General features: G+C 35.6%; 2 protein-coding genes across 2 annotated transcripts; one reads left to right on the top strand and one right to left on the bottom strand.

Annotated features, from left to right (window-relative positions):
- Window positions 1-890: 890 nt before the first annotated feature.
- LOC146134642 (cyclin-dependent kinase 5-like) lies at window positions 891-2,505 on the bottom strand. The gene has a single exon (XM_083396414.1). It carries the CDS (start codon window positions 2,481-2,483, stop codon window positions 1,605-1,607), a length of 879 nt encoding a protein of 292 aa, XP_083252540.1. The 5' UTR covers window positions 2,484-2,505; the 3' UTR covers window positions 891-1,604.
- A 3,565-nt stretch (window positions 2,506-6,070) lies between these two features.
- Window positions 6,071-17,824, top strand: LOC146134641 (uncharacterized). Its single transcript, XM_083397155.1, has 14 exons — window positions 6,071-6,302; window positions 6,983-7,100; window positions 7,547-7,677; window positions 8,056-8,205; window positions 8,565-8,687; window positions 9,178-9,347; window positions 9,671-9,840; window positions 12,099-12,296; window positions 13,443-13,640; window positions 14,292-14,453; window positions 14,850-15,003; window positions 15,693-15,854; window positions 16,810-16,984; window positions 17,547-17,824. The coding sequence occupies exons 1-14, from the start codon at window positions 6,112-6,114 to the stop codon at window positions 17,668-17,670; spliced, it is 2,226 nt and encodes a 741-aa protein (XP_083253281.1). The 5' UTR covers window positions 6,071-6,111; the 3' UTR covers window positions 17,671-17,824.
- The last annotated feature ends 687 nt before the right edge of the window (window positions 17,825-18,511 follow it).

Here is an 18,511-nt window from a genome sequence, read left to right as displayed (position 1 = left end):
GACCAGGTTATAAACTTTATAATTACTATTTGAAATTGTTTTGCATGTAATATATTTTGTGATAATTCATCAGGTGATCTCAATCAGTTGCAAAGATTAACACACTTTCCTAATATATCTTTTCATAACCTAAACAACCTGGTAAAAAAACACAAAATAATTTAGCCACATGGCTACACAAATGAAGACAGCAATATTAAAAACAAATGGAATATGATGAAACAAAATACATGAAATATGGTTGACCATAAGGGATTAGGTAGATTACAATGTTCTTAGGACACCATACAGTAAGTTACTTAAGATTAATTTGTATGGGGATTAAGAGCAATATTAAATTGTTTTAATAAATCTAGAGCACAGGACACCAATTGAGTTCTTTTGGCACCGATAAGCTGTACGTATAAAAAGTAATTAGTTTAATAAATTTATATTTTATTATTTTGCAAGAACGATCAGTGCCCTTGTTTTAATGTGCAGTAAATGCCTTGAAAAGTGTGATAGATTTGACATGTGAGCGTAAACCAAACAACAAAAACAACACAAAAATGGGCAATTTGTTTTGTTTACCAACGTTTAACTGATGAAATAAAAAATATTTGCATGGATAAAGGGCACTATAACATGGAAACATATTTAAACTAGCACAGCTCAGAGTTTTCCAGTACTACACTTAGAATTTAAAATAAACATTAAATATTAAAACCATTTGAAAACTAAAAAAATGCATTTTCCTAAAAAAAATGATTACTCTCAGAGTTTTCCAGTATTGCAAATTATTGCTTAGTTTCACCAGTGCAAGGAAAAACACATTTAACTAAGTTGCTTTTAGGTTGATCATTTAAAGCAGTGGTTCTCAACCTTTTGGTGTCCTTACACTTTAAAAATCACTAAATTAAAAAAAATATGTATATTACATTAAAACCTGAAAATAAATTAATAAATAAACAACAATAGAATTATCCTTACAATTTGAATTTAAATAAACATTAAATATTAAAACCATTTAAAGGCTGAAAAAAAGTTTTTTCCCAAAATATGAAGAAAAAAAATGATTACACAAAATATTTTCAAACTCTCTAATGGGGTTAATTAATAATTAAAAAGTTAGCGACCACTGATTACGACTGCCAATGTGTGTAGCATAAAAATTATAATATTTAAAAGCTTGGTTACAAATAATGACACCACAAAATTTCACAATAAACTGAATTTTGATATGACAAAATAAAACAAAAACACATCTAACTAGAGGTCTAAACTAATATTGCACATCAAATTTTGGAAATAATTTAATTTTTCTAAAGCAAACAGTGTTTTTGGTAAATATCAAGTTGATTAAAATTGAAGACAGTGAACAAATGTGCCTTCATGTTTGTAAATGAAAAACATGAAATTTACTCCGCGTTAAAACTAAAGAAGTAGGTTTTTTTGGAGTGCAATACACAAATATTCAGAACAATTAATGAAAAAAAAAAATATTAAAAATACACTGTTTACTATGATTTATTAAATCCTACTTGTGCAATAAAAAAATATACTGCAGCAATTTTCAAGGTAAAATAGACATTATCGGTCACTAAATTTTCTGGGGTGGCGACGTTTTAAGGTAAATGCACTCCGTGAAAGTATTTATGCTCGAGAGCTACGGCTGCTGTGAGCCTAACAGTCGGATTTGGTACGACTAGGCAGTGCAAAAGATCATGTCCACTTGCAGGAAGTTTTGGAACAATGTGGGCCCAGTTACAGTTCGGGGGGTACATCGGGAATATTTTGTAGTCGGGCAGCTTTTGCACCCCCGGCCAAGTTTGCTCACTTGGGGTCCCTAGGACCTTGAAAATTCGCTTTAATTGGTCTTCGACGTCGTTTCCGGGAAATAGTGGGACACCCGCGTTTGATATTTCGGCGAAAATACAACCTGCGCTCCACGTGTCGATAGTAGTCGTGTAGAGCTTAGCGCCGAATAATACGTCAGGCGGGCGGTACCAGAGCGTGACCACTTCGGCCGAGTAACAGCGAACCGGGATGCCAAACGATCGCGCCAATCCGAAATCGGCAAGTTTCAGTTCACCGTGTTTGTTGATCAGCAGGTTCTGTGGCTTCAGATCACGGTGGAGAATATTCTGCTGATGGCAAAACGCCAAACCTTTGAGAAGCTGGTACATAAACGATTGAACGGTGGAAGAGTCTATCTCCCCTCCGCAAGAATCAAAGTACTTCTTTAAATCCTGCTCGCAATACTCAAAAACGAGAGTCATTTTCCGTTCGCTGTGTAGAACGTCATGTAGTCGGACCACATTTCGATGTTTGAGTTCTTTCAAAATGCAGATTTCTCGTAAAGCGGAGCTTGGAACTCCTTCATCGTCGTCGTCAAGTTGAACTCGCTTCAGCGCGACAACTTCGCTGGTTTCTCGATTCTTTGCTTTAAACACGGTTCCGTATGTTCCTTCACCGATCTTCTCAATTTTCTCATACTTATGCATTATTCAGCTGCCTTGTTAGAAGTTCTAACACCTTTAAATAGGACAACCAACCACAGTAAATTAAAAAAACCTTCGTAATATTAAACTTTTAAAACAAATAGACTTTGAAAATGTGAACACATGGTTTGTTTTAAAGAATAAGTGACTACTGACTAGTTTTGTGAATTGTATTTCACTAGACTAAAATACAATTTGTATGACATTACAAAACTAGGCGCTGGTCTAGAATCCTACCACAGTTCTACAATCAACGCACAAAATTTGAGTTAGGGTGCGGGTTAGCGTTTGGGTGTGGGTGGGTCAAGTATTATTATATTCTTTGTTTAATAATAATACTTGACCCACCTTAACCCAAACCCGCACCCTAACCCAAATGGTGTTTCGTTGTGGTAGGATTCTAGACCAGCGCCCAAAACTAATACAACTTTGACACTGGTCTAGAATTCTACCACAACGAACATTATTATTTGCTGGGCTCGGGTGACGGTATAACAGCGTTTGGGTTTGGGCTGGTCAACCATTAATATTAAATCCTATAATATTTGACCCATAATCACGCAAACGCTAACCGACACCTTAGCCCAAATATTAAAACAGTTTGAATTAAACGGCTTCGCTGTTTCTCAAAACCAACAAATTTAGGCTTAAATTAAAACGGCAGCTGGAAATTGCAGGAAGAGAGAAAAATTTCTGATGGCGCAACAAGAAAAACGTCAAAGTTTCAACATTTAAGTCATCCGTAAAATTATGTTTTGTACAAATCATCGCAAAAAAAACGCAAAAGTTTAAACTGGAATGCATATCTTAGGAGTTAAATAGAGCTGTGATCAAAATTTAAAGGCGATATAAATGTAATTATTTTAACATGTTTGAAATTTGTTTTCTGAACACTTACTTTGCAAACTCCACTAAAGTTAGACGTGTTATTCCGAATGTTCTGGCAACGAAATTGTTGCGTAATTTTTTTTCCGCGAAACACGTTTTAAAACGGAAACTTCACAATCATGTGGACTGTGGAAATTTAAGTACGTCATTTTAATACCCGGTTTAAATCCATTGCCTAAATCTGTGACCACAATAAGGTGTGACATTTAAAATTGTTTGACAATTTTTTGGGTCTCTTTCGAACGCTAAGAGAGGTCACCATGATTAAATATGCCATCGGAACTACAGAACGATTTTTTTTTTTTTTTTATAATTTAGCGAAGTGTTTTTTTTAAATCAAATAAATTAGGGAAAGCGCGAATCCAAAAACAGACATGTTTTAGGCGTATATCGTGCTATTAGAAAACTTTAAAAGTGCCCTTATGACTAGCAGTGCGTAATTGAGGGTGCTGTCGTTATTTATTATATATAAACAATTTCTGTAAAGCGTATGTGTCAGTACGTAATGCCGTTTGCTGTATGAGAAAAGTGAGTTTTTATAGTGTATACATTTATTAGAAAAGCGTATGGAATATGGACGATTGTTGCAATCGCTGTAGCGAATATAACTTTGTGTGCAGCATCAGGGTTCTTAACTGGAGTCCATGGGCCCCGTGGGGGTATGTGAGCAAGTTTTTTGTGTTTTTTTTCGGAGAAGGGGGGGGGGGAATAAAAGCTGATTAATATCATATTTAAGAATTAAAGAAAACGATTGTTTAAAAAAAAACGATTGTTGTTTTCAAGAAAATAGATTAATAAAATAAAGAACGCTTTGTCAGATCCGTGAATACCGGTACGTTAGCTTCGATTTAAGTTAAAGTACGATTGAAAACAGCAGGTTTCTTCCACTCTATTTGTTTTATGACGTGATCTCTGAAAAACTTCATGTCCATCCTGGTCCACGCAAACCAAAAAAAATTTTTGGTGGGTCCGCGTTACAAAAGTTAACGCAAATAAATGAAAAAAAACGATAGCCTACATAACTTGTGGTCTATGACGATTTTTCCGTCATTTTTTTAGATTACTCTTCACTCAAAATATACAAAACGGACTGATAAACAAATGACGCCATCAAATACTGTATTACAAAAGTTTTCGCAGAAGGCCGTAACCAAAAAAAGGGTAAAATAGGTTACTTTTACAATTTTAAGCTGGCGAATTTGGATACAATTATTATCTGGTCACTATATTAAATTAATTTAATTACAACTTTCGAATCTATATTTTAGTTTTACCATTCAACGCTGTGTAATGAATCCACCTGTTGCTAAGTATATTGATAAACCGAATACCCTTTTATGCTGTAACATTAGGCCCACAATAAGCCTATTGTTGCGCGTGCGTTTTGTTGTCCATTGTTACGATAGGCCTTTAAAAAAATGTCGCCGCCACACAGTCGTTTTGTGACATCACCAAGGTGGGTATTGTTGCGTATGAATTCGTGCGGATTAGCCTGGCAAAAGGACTGGTAGCCACGGTTTTCGTCGTAGATGATATTTAGGCAACATTGGGCGATGAAATGCGAGCCTATTTGGTGTTGTTTGAACAATTGAAAGCGTGCTACGATTTATGGGGGTCTTGTGTTGGCTTAACGCTCGTAATGACGCCGAGATGTGATGTGTATATAGTAACACCCGCTGCTGTAAAAGTAGTGTACACTTGAAGTGTGTTAAACTTAAGCTTTTATCGCTAAATCGCTAATAGACTTGGACAGTAGTGAAGGCGTTGAACTAGGGCAGCTTTGATTGGTGTGACCACGGTTTTGTTTTAATGTCTGGCTTTGGTGACCGCTAAAAGAGATCTCAAGTACTAGTAGTTATGTAAAAGTTTTACGTGGCGTATAATCTGTTTATGTAGAAGTACACTTGAAGTGTGTTAAACTTGTTTTTATTGTCAAATCGCTTATATACTTGGACAGCAATGATTTTAACAACACAAGAGGTAAAATAAGAAAATACAATTTTAGAATATATAACAAGCAGGCATTGAACTAGGACCGCCTTTGGTTGGTTTGACCAGGGTTTTGTTTCAGGTGACCGCTAAGAAAAGAACACAATCAGTATGTTTACGTGAAATGTGATGGGTGTATAGCAACACCAGCTACTGTAAAAGTCGTGTGCACTAATGATGTGGTAAACTTAGGCTTTTATCGCTCTAACAGGCATAGAAAGTAATAATTTTAACAACACAATAGGTGAAATAAGAATAGTGATATTTTAAAACATAACACAGCGATTAAAATGTAATTATTCAGAGTATTGTAGGTGGTCAGTATATTACCTTGTAATAAGTAATGCTTTCAAATTAAAAAGGTTGTTGTCGATATTTCTAAACTCAAATGGTAACCTATGAAAAGAACTGAGGACTGTTGAGTAAATAGGAGAATTTATAGTTTTTGTTTTGTCGTAAAGTTGTGAATGTGATACTAAAGTCTTTATCGGTAATATAACGTTCAAATTGCTTGTCTTCCTCTAGTCTTGCTTACTTGAATCGTTAACTTTGCTTTTTTATACCTTTAGGGTCAAATAACTTCAAAAACTGTTTAGCATTTTTCGCTGAGCCTTTATTTAACCCAATGATTTATTGGCGACAGATAAATAATTATCTTTTCATAACGCAACCCATTTTAGAAAACACTTATTTTTCAATAATAAGAACATAAATGGCGGCCAATTTTTAACGTTAAAGCAACATTAAGTGAGCCATGAAAGACCCAACGTTCAACTCACCCGAGCACCTCAGGACCCAGTTATTTAGGGGTGCAGGGGGGCGACTGACCCTTGACCTGTCCCAACATGGGTTACATGAGCTCCCTACTGCTGTAACTGAGATCACCGAGCTGGAATGCCTGATGATCAACGATAACAAAATAAAAGAACTACCGCCAGAAATTGGGTGAGTGTAAAAATGTCTTATGGAATAAGATTTAAAAATACCTTTAAGGTTTGAGCGCTTTGAATAATTATACGTAAGTATTTTAGTCTTGGAACGTGTAAAATGTATGATTTTTCAAAAATATCGGATCGGAGCCTATACTTGATGCCAGGTATCGGTGCTCTTCCGATACTAGGGTGGTATCGCTGCCGATCTGTTGATACCAAATTAATATGGGAATTTCAGAAATGATTATTGATCTAGTTTTTTGATCTAGTTTTTCTTTCTTTCTTTCTTTCTTTTATATGAAAAAATAATGAACTTGAATTGAATCACAGCCAGGGGTCAGCTGACTAGATGACTTAACAGTCTTTCGCCGCCCCCTGGGAACTACGGACGCTTCTTTATTATTTCAAATTTTGCATGCATGGTACCGTTGTTCCGAAATAAATTTAAATCTATCTATCTATCTATCTATCTATCTATCTATCTATCTATCTATCTATCTATCTATCTATCTATCTATCTATCTATCTATCTATCTATCTTAATCGGTAATTAGTAAAAAGGCTTTACACGCGTTTTTAACTTTCTACAAAAAAACTTTGTTTGTCTATCATCTGTTAACACTACATTCTGAACGAACTGTGGTTTAAATCCGCTGAAACAAATCATTCACTTTTCTTTTTTTCTCCTTGCAGAAACTTGACTTGTCTCCAAGCACTTGCCTGTCGAAGAAACCGACTGACTTGTTTGCCTGACGCTTTATGCGATTTAAAGTACCTCGAATACCTGGAATGCAGCGATAACTTAATCACGGTAAATACTTTAAACTGTTTACGTTATTAACTTGCTATCAATGAATTTCAAAGCCAAAAAGGTCTACGTTTAACTGATGATAATACAAGTAGGTACCGCAACGTCTAATCAAGATGATGTCGATCTACTCGACCTTGGCTTTGACATTTATTATCAAGCTACATTACAGATCCGTGTTAGTAAAGGCTACCTAACTTGGTATCACCTGAGCTAAATAATGCGCATGTTGCAAATGCACTAAACCAGGCAAAGGCAAATTTGGAATACCTTGCTCAACTAAATTACTAATAATCTAGCTAAATGATGTTCATCCTGTAATATCAACCTATACTGCAGTTTTGAAATCAATTTTAACTGAAGAACTTTGGGAACACATTTTCAAAATATTTGAGTACTTTATCATCAAAAAATATTTATAAAAAACATAGAATTTTTTTTTGTTTTAGGCGCTACCAGAAAGAATCTCGCACTTAAACAACATCGTCCAGTTGTTTTGCAACCGAAACCAACTCGAACAAATTCCACCAAGTCTTGGGAGATTATGGCGACTCCAAGTGTTGGGTCTGAACGGAAACAGGTGAACACTAGTGGTCGATAAAGAGAACCTGTAGTTAACTGAACAGTTTAGGTCAGGTGCGGATTCAGGAATTTTGCCATTATTTTTTTTTCAAGCGTCATAACGTGACGCCACAAATTTACGTCAAAACATGACGTCACAAAGTTTCATCAAAACGTCCAAAAAGTATTTTTTCGCTTAACGTGTCACCCATATTTTAAGTAATAACTTTAACGACTAAATTTATTCAGCCTAATTCGTAAAATTGTTGATTTGTTTTAACTTTTGTATAAGAGATTGTTTAAAATGGTCCACATCGGTTATAATATTTCCTTTATGTGGCTGATTTCAAAAAAATTCTGCCTAATGTCCACTAAAGCTGGAATATTTTCTTCACAGAATCAAATCCGTTCCCAAAGAGCTGACAGCCTTCATGGAGCATCTGCTCGTTCTCGGTTTGAGCCACAACCAGTTCAAAATATTCCCAGGGTCGCTTTTCAACTTACACAAGCTGCAAAAACTAGGACTGTCTGGAAACAAACTAACGAGGTTAGTTTTAACACTATGTAAAATTGTTGGAAACTCTGCTTAGAGCACTCTGTGCCTTAGTTTAGATCAGTTAGACCATGTTGATTGCTTTGTAGGGCTTTTTACAGTTTCCATTATGACTTTAAAGGCTCGAAATTTAGGTTTCAAAGCAATTACACTTCATTAGATGATGGGTTTTAATGAGTTTTTTCTTCACATTTTGAAAGCCCCTATATTTTGTATTTGCATCGTTGCATTAACAAAAAATGGAGATACTTTTTAGGCTTCATTGTAGAAAAAGTAATATTTTTACCTTTACTGGTAACTAAGTTCGGTCACTTTTTCACCAAATTGAGCTTTAATACCACACATGCTTCTAGTATACCAGCAGGCATCAGCAAACTACAAGGATTGCGCGATTTACGATTAGACGACAACCAACTCCGGTTTCTTCCATCTCAACTCTGCATTCTGCCACACTTGGAGGAGCTAGCGGTATCAAGGTTTGACTCAAATGTAGCCTATTATTTTTCCGTTGATATTTAAATCCACTTTCCTTTAACCCCAGGGCCGATTTTGTGGTATTTAATAAAGGGAAGAAGCTGATATTCCGACAAAACGTTTTGGGGTTTGAGTGATAGCTTCTTTTTATTTTTTTTATTTTTTTGTTTACTTTCTCAAGATCAAGGCAAGAACCTCACGGTTATTTATATAGAGCTAGTTTTGCGTTAACAAATCGGGCATAATTTAGAATTGTTTGAAACAGTAGTTGCCAACCGAATTTTATCACTATTATAAAACCTGGCTGACCCTCTATTTTAAATTTTAGTTACTACATTGATAGAAATTTTCTATTCAAAAACTGAGAAACAAATGGCACTGTTATGATAGGCACAATAAAAACAATCCCCTTTTCTAATTCCTTTTCACTGTACATTCTGAAAAAAAAATGTTTCCTTCTGACTTGTACATAAATAAACGAAATAACTCCAGAAACAAGCTTCGTCGCCTACACCCTGATATCGCCCACCTTAGAAGTCTGAGATGCCTCGGACTCAACGAAAACTTGCTGAGTCACCTTCCCACTGAGATCGGTGACTTTCAAAACTTGGAAATTTTGGGTTTGGAAGGAAACCGACTCAAGGCCTTACCTCCTGAAATAGGTAAAGCAACCATAGAAGAAATACCCGGCGTTGGCCATTATTTAAATAGTGTATATGCCAGTTTAATTCTAACTGATAAAGGACTAATGTAGTTGTACCGGCTATGTAACTTAATTACACTGGTTGTAAGCGCGACAATTTGCGAAATTAACCTGAATTTTGTGTGGCTAAACAAAATTAAACAGTCTGTTATGTGTGGACTCTCTCACGTTCTCTCGGGTAGGTTTAATAAAGAAGCGGCAACACCAACGGCCTCCAACGTATATTGCCCTTAATGTTGCACTACATAGCGACACACGATCGGTAACTTTTTACCATCACAGGCAAAATCCGCACCCTCAAGGAACTTTACGTCGGTGGAAATTTCTTCGGCGATTCTACGTCACTCCCTCACACGATGTCGCTGTTGCGCGACCTCGAGGTTTTTAACGCCGAAAAATGTGAAATCGAAACTTTGCCGGTGGAAACCAAGACACTAACGAGTCTTACAGAGGTAAGTTTGTTGTTAGCAGAATTAAAACTGGGTTGACCAAGCACTTTACTTAGTAGTTAGTACCGATTTGGTATGAGGGTATGAGGATAGGCAGAATTAAACTTGACATGCTCTATACCAGTGTTTTTAAACCTTTTATTCTGTGGTACATCTTTAGTTCTTTACCTACTTATTATTAACTTTGTTTGCCTTACAAATAGCCACACTTTACTACGCCGCTTAAAAATGTTATGTCCAATTTCCTCGGTAAAGATAAAACAAGTGCCTAATGTTTATTATACTTAAAGAGCATGCCGTCATTTAGTGCAATATCTGTATATGCTTCATTTTAATGCTCCTTGATTCGCTCAGCAATGGTAGAAACCTAGTTTTTTGGTGGCTTAAGAAATAGAATTAAACCAAATACAAGACTGAACAAACAATATAGTTAGTGCGCCTAGTCAGTACCAGTTTTATAAGGAATTTGATGGATTAGCTGAATTAACTTGAGTGTAAGTCTTATATATATTTAGCGAATCGGTGTTTTAGTTGTGAGGAAAAACCTCGTCTTTTCCTCTTGCGTATTTTATTATCTGCTTTTCAATTCGTTGTTTCTATATTTTGATGGTGTCCCCCAAGGTATATAATATACCTCTTTTTTTCATGTACCGTAAAACGAAAGCAGCCGAAACCGTATGTTGATGACGTCATGGTAGAAAAAAATTGGGCTTTTTTTTTTACCTTTAATTTGCTATCAAATATTTGTAATTTATTTTATTAAAAACCGTTCTTTATTAAACAATTTTGGTCGTCAGGCACGATTATTACATCACAATCACAAAGAAATTGCCATTAGTTAACATTTTTAAGGATTGTTTTTTGCTACAATTTGCATTTTTTACGATTGGTGAAAAAGTTTCTTGAACATTAAAATGTTTCGATGTCGGTTGAGAAAGTCAAACGATGGATGCGACCTGCCAATGGTTTGTTGTTGTCAAAATAATAAACTTTTTGTTATTCGCGAATGGCAAGCGCAGGTATTTATCAGAAAGGTTTGGTATCGAAATAAATAGACCCATATAGCTACAACTTTTGTATAATAAATAAACTATTGCTGTCAGGCATTGTATCAATTGTACTTATTAATTGCTAAGGTTTATTTTTTAAATTAGCTAGGACTTAAATTGATCAAATATCCACTTGGACTATTCATTAATTTGCTATAGATTTTTACTCGAGTAATTTATATTTCTTTTAGAAAACTGCGGGAAAAATATTATCTACATTGATAAAATTATTCGTTTTACGTAATTTTTGTCGAGGGTGATACTTAAGGTCTAGAACAGTGTTTCCCAAATCTTGGGTCACGACCTTAAAGTTGGTGGCCGTTTGGTTCGGTTAGTTTGCTGACTTCAGTAGTTTTATATGGGTAGATTTATTAAGATTCTGAGCAAGATTTCTCCATAATTTAGGAATACTGCAAAAGTAATACAGATGCATTGTTAATTAAATTGGCATTGGTGATGTTTCGTAAACTTACAATAAGTTTAGTGAAATAATTGGGTCGCCAAAGCTTAGCTGTTTTACTTGCGCTTGAGTATTTCGGTCGCCGCAAAAAAGGCTGAGAAACACTTTGGCGTTTATATTTGCTGGCTTAGCGCATTCTAGTTTTTAGAACCGCATTTACGTGGTTGGTCTATACGCAGAGGCGTAGCTAGGGGGGTGCGCCAAAGTACAGGGGCGTGAAAATGAGGCTTAGAAATGCCAAAATAAGGCTGCTGCTTCTTCAAATACAATGTTCTATTAACATTTGAATTGTTTTTCCGTATAGAGTAAGGTATATTATGTTAATGTAAAAGAAAATATGATTAAACATGGAGGAGGGGGCGCCAATTTTATAATTTGTCCTCAGGCGCAAAATCGACTGGCTACGCCTCTGGGTCTACGGCATAGTTTTAGACCCAAAGTTGGGTCGTCGATTGCAGTAAAGTTCTGCTTGGTTGGTTTTATTGACACTAACTCTAAGCAAGATTTCATCAAAATTTAAGACATGTATCATATTAAGAAAATGTACGCTGAATAACGATAATTGTTATGTTTTGTTCGCTTACAATAAGTTCTGTGAAAAGGTTTAGATCGCCAAAGCTTCGCTGTTTTACGCTTGAGCATTTTGATCGGCGCGAAAAAGGTTGAGAGCACTGGTCTAGCGTGTTAATATTTGCTGGGTTAGCGAATTCTAATTTTTAGAACCACATACATGTTATTTTCTCACAACCCAGGTTCGACTGTCGGACAACTATCTGACCAAGTTGCCTCCCTCCGTGTGTTCACTCATAGAAATCACACAACTCGACCTGAACGACAACGGAATCAGCATTTTACCACGTGACCTGCACACAATGCGCTCCCTCAAGAAACTACTTTTAAAAAACAACAAGTTCAGGGAATTTCCCAAGCATCTTTGTCACGTCACACAGGTTTGATTATCAAAGATTTATTTTAACAAAATTTGGACGCACTAACAAAAAAAGTGATTTTAATGTTATATTAACTGAAAAACGTGTGTATGTTCAAAACCTACTTTTGTTGCTTATGGTCAATTTAATATGTTTTCACGTCTGTGGACCCAAATTTTATGTACAAAAGTGTGTACCAATTTAAAAAAGAAAAATCCTTTAATTTGGAAAAATTGTAAATTTTTCAAGGAAAGTTTTAGTTAAAATATATACTTTTTTGCACTGATTGTAATTGTACTTTGCTTCACTCACATTTTTTGGAACGGAAAGAGCAAATTTCTGACGTCTATTTGTAATGTGACGTTAATTTATTACGTCATTTATAAAAATTTTTTGCCTACTCTAGTCCACGCAAAGCAAGAAAAAATTTTTGAGTCCGCTGTAAAAAAGTTACGCACGCTCCAGCTTAACTTAAAAATCCGTGGACTTAAATAATTTACCTGAAGTTATTTTGGCTACTTGAATCGGACTTAAGTCATTTCGAACTTTCTTGTTTAGAACACTTTCAGCATGGTATCCGAAAAGTTCCTAAAACACGAAATTCGATGATTTTTTTCTTTTTCTCGACAGACATAGAACTTTATGCACGTAACAACAAATTTATCTTATAACATATACAACGCAATGAGGCAAATTTCGTGACTTTTATTTTTGAAAAAAATTAAATTTCTAATTTTTTATGCAGTAAATTGCCATTGTTTATTCACAATATAAAACAATCGCTGCCATCACGACAACTAACAATTACTTTTTATATTATAACATTATATTGTAGTGGAGGCTGGCATCACATAACTATTAAGTTTGGTGTGAAGAAACAAAAAGCAAAAGTCAGCTTACCGACGGACACCTAGATGCAGTAATGAGCACTGCTAACTATACGTTTTTATTATTTGTAAAAAAAAAACGCTTTTATTATTAGAAAGAATTATATTACTAAACTTTAGCACGGGAAGAAGTTATAGGATAAAAATTGGCACGCCGGCATGTTTGAGTTGGACACTTCTGATCTAGAGCTTGTTACTCTAGCTCAAGTTAAAAATAAGTTGACTTGGCATCCATAAAGATCGAAAACACTAAAACTAATTTTCTTCAATTCTTCATCAGGTTGAAGAAATCGACTTTGCGGGAAATATACTTCGGGATGTTCCAAGGGAGGTTGATTACCTCAAACGACTGACTTCACTTAATCTCAGCGCCAACAAGTTCGACAAGTTTCCCATCCATATTTGCACGATCCCCTCGCTCAAAAAGCTCGCAATCTCCGATAATTGCCTCGATGAGATTCCATACGACATCAAATATGTGAGTTGGAAAATAACTGACCTTAACCCAAACATTCATGGGCGCCCCAACGGGGGAGTAAGGGTGGCACTTGCCGCCTGTGGAATTTCAATCAGCATTTAATAATATAGTTTATCAGTTTAACAAAGTAACTAATGGAATATTAAAGTCCCCTTCCTGCAAAATTTTGTGCTGACGTCTCTATGCCCAAGTGTGTGTAATAGCAATCAAGTTCTTACAGCAAGAGAGATATATTCGCAGCAAGTTAGAGATCTTATAGCAAGTTTATAGCAATCAAGATCTCGTAGGCCGTATTTAGAGACCCGTGTGTCGTAGTACGCTTACCCATTCAGTTGATTAATCGAGGATTTTTGTACAAGCAAGGCAAATCTGGGGTTCGAACTCACGACCTCCGTCAATTCCAGGATAGTCGTTCTGTAATTTGGGATCGTCGTACGATATTAAATTTATAATTTTTCCGAAAATTGTTTTTAACCCTATTAGGTGTTTAGGGGTTGCTCCAAACATTTTGCCAAGACAATACAAAATCCATACAGTTAGCGACAAATTTGAAGTACTTTTTAGTTTTTCCTCAACATACGGTATAACGGTAAAACCACTGTCAACTAATTTATTTATACTCTTCATTAGGTTATTTTCTTTTTTTGCCAGTTGGACAAGCTGGAAAGCTTGGATGTCGCAAACAACAAGTTCGAATCTTTCCCGATGAGAATTTGTTTCCTTGATTCGCTTAAATCGCTGCGTTATGACCAGCCAAGCGGAACGAAGATAGATTCGCTACCGGAAAACATTTCGCAGCTTATAAATTTAGAGGTTAGAGCGTTTGTAAAGTATTTCTGGGTAATGGCGAATTAATGTTGCAGAAAGTTATTATGATACTGATTTTAGGGGTTATTTGGAGTTAATTTACGCTAGCCATTAAACTAAAAAAAATCTTAGTATTTTTTAGTAAACATTTGTTAAATCCTGATGTCAAAATTTGTTTTTATTAATCCCTGTGCATGCTCAATTTATTTTTAAGGTTGCTGTATTTTTGTTATATTTTTTTAACTATAACCAATTGCCGTTAATAGAAAAAGTTAAAAAATGAATTAGATAAGAAAAAAATAAAATTAAACACAAAAAATGTAATAATTTAATTGCTGAAATATTGAATTAGCAACTTAATATTTGAATGACATGATTAAATAAACTAAGATATTATTTCAGGAGCTATCTATAAGTCACAACAAACTGTCTATCCTGCCCAATTCAATCCAAAAATGCACCAGTCTTAGAAAGTTAATGGCAGGCAACAACTCACTGGAGGCATTACCCGATTCACTCTGCGAACTGGAGTCTCTTGCAGAGCTTTCGTTACCAGGTTAGTGGGAGAATGGCTTTATTTAGCTCTAAGGCGTCTTGCGCCTTATCGCACCCTCGAAAGTGAACGTTTAGCAACCTAAACAATATATAGGCGTTTCTTTGCTTTCAGCGAATCAAACTTAAAGTTTACAAACCAAGTCATTTGCGGTTTAAAGTCTTATTTCACCAACTGGTCAGTTTATTTGATTATTTGAACACTTTTTGGCCAATCCAATTAGGTTTATATTTTGATCATGGATCCTAAACCACAAATTTGAAGGTAAAAACCTAGGCAAAAAAACTATAAAATTTTTTTAAGTAAAACACTAACTCGCCACATGGACGTGTTAATTAAGCCAACTTTGTAATCCAGCTTTTATATTGCAGGGAATACCACTCCAACATAAAACTAATGAAATAGTGTTCTTAAGATTATTTTTTCACGATGTAAAGTTTAAGTGCAACCGTATGACGTCACATTATGACTTAACTTTATGACGTAATTCTGAAAACAAATTCTTGCCACCCAAACAACAATCCTACATCCGCTGGCAATACCTCTGTAAAAATGATACTGTTTTGATATTTATCTTTAGGAAAATATCTAAAAATATTACCATCAATAATATGTGCCGATTTTATTGAGAATTCTGCTTTTTATGGTTTGAAAACTTCGTTGTAAACGATTAAACAATTTCTTGTTTCCAGGAAACCAGCTGAGAGAACTCCCGGTTGAGTTCGATCGATTGAGTCACGTTAAGAAGCTCGACTTGTCGGGGAACCCCCTAAAGAACCCCCCGTCGGTGCTGGTTGAAGGGAGTGGGATCGGTTCCATCGGAGAGTTTGTCAGGAGAACAGAAGATAGAGACGGTAAAATAAAAATGAACTTGGTCAAAAAGCGTTAAGATTGGTCAAAGACTTACAGAGATGGTCAAAAGTGTTAAAAATGGTAAACAATCTTCGCGGGCATTGTAAAATAACGTAAGATAGATACAAATACATATGAAAAAACAACTGTGATCTAGCCTTTCTAAGGGCTAACCGAGTCAGTCAACCAATTATAGTGAAAACAAGGCAGGCAAGTAAAACAGCTAACCTGCGGTGAGGTTCGAAATCACGACCTCGGTCATACCGGGACCGTCGCTCTATCAACTGAGCTACACAAGCTCAGAGGGAAGCGAGCCGAGAAGCAACTAAGACGCTAACCCTAACTACATACTGTAGTCAAATTAGGGAGCAAGCCGAGAGATAACCATAGCACCGTTGCCTGCTGCATCCTCTTCATAAAACTTGCCTGCAGTGAGGTTCGAACTAACGACCTCTGGCATACCGGGACCGTCGCTCTACCAACTAAGATACACGGGCATACAGGGCATGTCATATAGCCTGGCCTATGCTTGCATAAAAAATCATTAATTGATCAACTAAATCGTAATAAAAAATTGACTAGAATAGTAACAAAACATAACCAAGATGTTCAAAGATTCCCAAAAAATAATAGGTTTTTGTTTGTGTCGTTAAAAGATGTTTTTTTGTTTATCTCGAAATAAGAATATCTATACGACTTGACTTTACCCATGTGAACATAAAATATAATTGTAGCTTGGACCAACACTTGCGATATAGCTGAAGACTTACCCCGGGATTCGGGAAAATTTAAAACAACTTGCTTTGGAATTAGAATGTCCATTGGACTTGACTTCAGCCATATTAACAAAAAATGTCAAGACTAAAAATTGGCTTACATAACTAAAGATTTAACCTGGAATTCATGATTATTTAAATACCTTGCAAATATCACTGACTTAAATACAACCCCTTCTAGAAACCCTTCTGTTGCAAATGATGGAGTTGATATCTGTGGAGTGTCCCATCGACGATTTCAACAGATTCTGCGTCAAACTTCGTCTCCCAACAGAATCCACAACTGAGCTGCTTCAAGATAAAAGCCTTACTGAAAATCAGCAGCTAATGGAGCTACTTAAAAAATGGAGGGACGCGTAAGGCCTTTGCTTTTACTGTTTTGCATCTTGGTATGACTTTAGTTCATTCAATTTCAAGTCGCAGTCAGTATTGGCATCAAATACTAGTATTGAACTTGTAAAATGGTGAACAACTTCCACTCTGGGCAATATTTGGCTGAGCAATCACGAAAAACGAAACAAATAGCAAACTAACGTTTATTACATTTAATATTGGCTATGACCAAATTTTGGTGAAAATAATTTAATTAAAACATCTTACCAAATGTTTTGTAAATGACTTAAGTCTAGTCAAGTAATTTTACCCAAACGATTTAAGTCAAGTCAACCCACTGACGTAAAGCATAACAACACTGTTAAGACCCCAATAACAAGTTTCGAACATCGTTGCTTGAACAACAACGAATTATAGAACAATACAATCAGTTTAAAACCGCTTTTTAATTCACTTAACAAGGTGTACGTTTTTTTTTTTGTCCTTTGATATAATATATTATAACCAAGCACTACCACATTGAATAGGTCTTTATGTTTTATTCTGTCAATGTAGGCCTAAATGTGATTTTTGTTATTTGTAAAGTAACTCTGGTTCGGCGTCCGAGGTCCGAACGAAATTACTACGGCTGGTCGACTTGGTTGACTTGAGAAATATTTACAACAAGATGAAGCTTATGACTCTGCACGCAAAGGTTTTCAAGATGTAGTGCTGACACTTCTCAAAGACACTGGACAACATACATTTACGCTTTTTGCAAGCAAGTGTTGCCTGCGATGCTCTTTTTATGAAGCTGCCCGAATCAAACACGCCAAAAAGATTTTATATTTGTAGCACTGTCGAGAAATAAATGCACTTCAGTACATCGCCATGTGACTACTTTGATTATTTTTATGGGAGTGTAATTTTTTCCAAGATCGTTTGTTTAATTTAGGGCAGGGACCAACAACGGAAAGTGGTATTATAGCTTACACACTATACCTCTAAAAGCTTGCAGTCTTTTCATTATCAGTCAAGTCCTAATTTGAAGCCAAGAGAATAGGAAAAGTGTTTGACAGTCAAATTTTTCTAATTAAAGTTGTACATAAATTGCGTGCTCAAGAGACCCACTTTGATCTTATGAGGCACTGTTGTGCAAGAGCTTCTCAGTATCGAAGTACAATTTGTTTATCAACTGGGCTGAAAAACACAACAACAAAATGTCTTAAAAACTCAAACTACAGTAGATAAATTTTATGCGAAGTGACGTGTGACAATTTTTAATTATTATTTTGAACACCCGTGAGTCAGTAAAAACAGTCCAAAAATTCCACCATGCAAATTGTTTTAAAAAAGTTTGAAAACTACTTGTGTAAGTATTTGATGTGAAAAAAGTTTCTATTTATATTGTAGCGTTTGCGCTCCATATTGTTACCGGCTTGAAACCCCGGCCAACCAAATGAAGCAGGCTGGCCGGTTGTGACGTCGTCACACCAGCCTCTGTGAATTCATCAAATTGACAGTTTATTGCCTGATCGTGTTTTCGTCGTTTGTCCGAGTTTCCTCTTTTT

Source organism: Ascidiella aspersa, chromosome 9 (assembly GCF_963924565.1).
Source record: "Ascidiella aspersa chromosome 9, kaAscAspe10.2, whole genome shotgun sequence".
Classification (NCBI taxonomy): Eukaryota; Metazoa; Chordata; class Ascidiacea; order Phlebobranchia; family Ascidiidae; genus Ascidiella; species Ascidiella aspersa.
The sequence above is the reverse complement of the archived record's forward strand: the minus strand, read 5'-3'. Positions and strand labels throughout refer to the sequence as shown.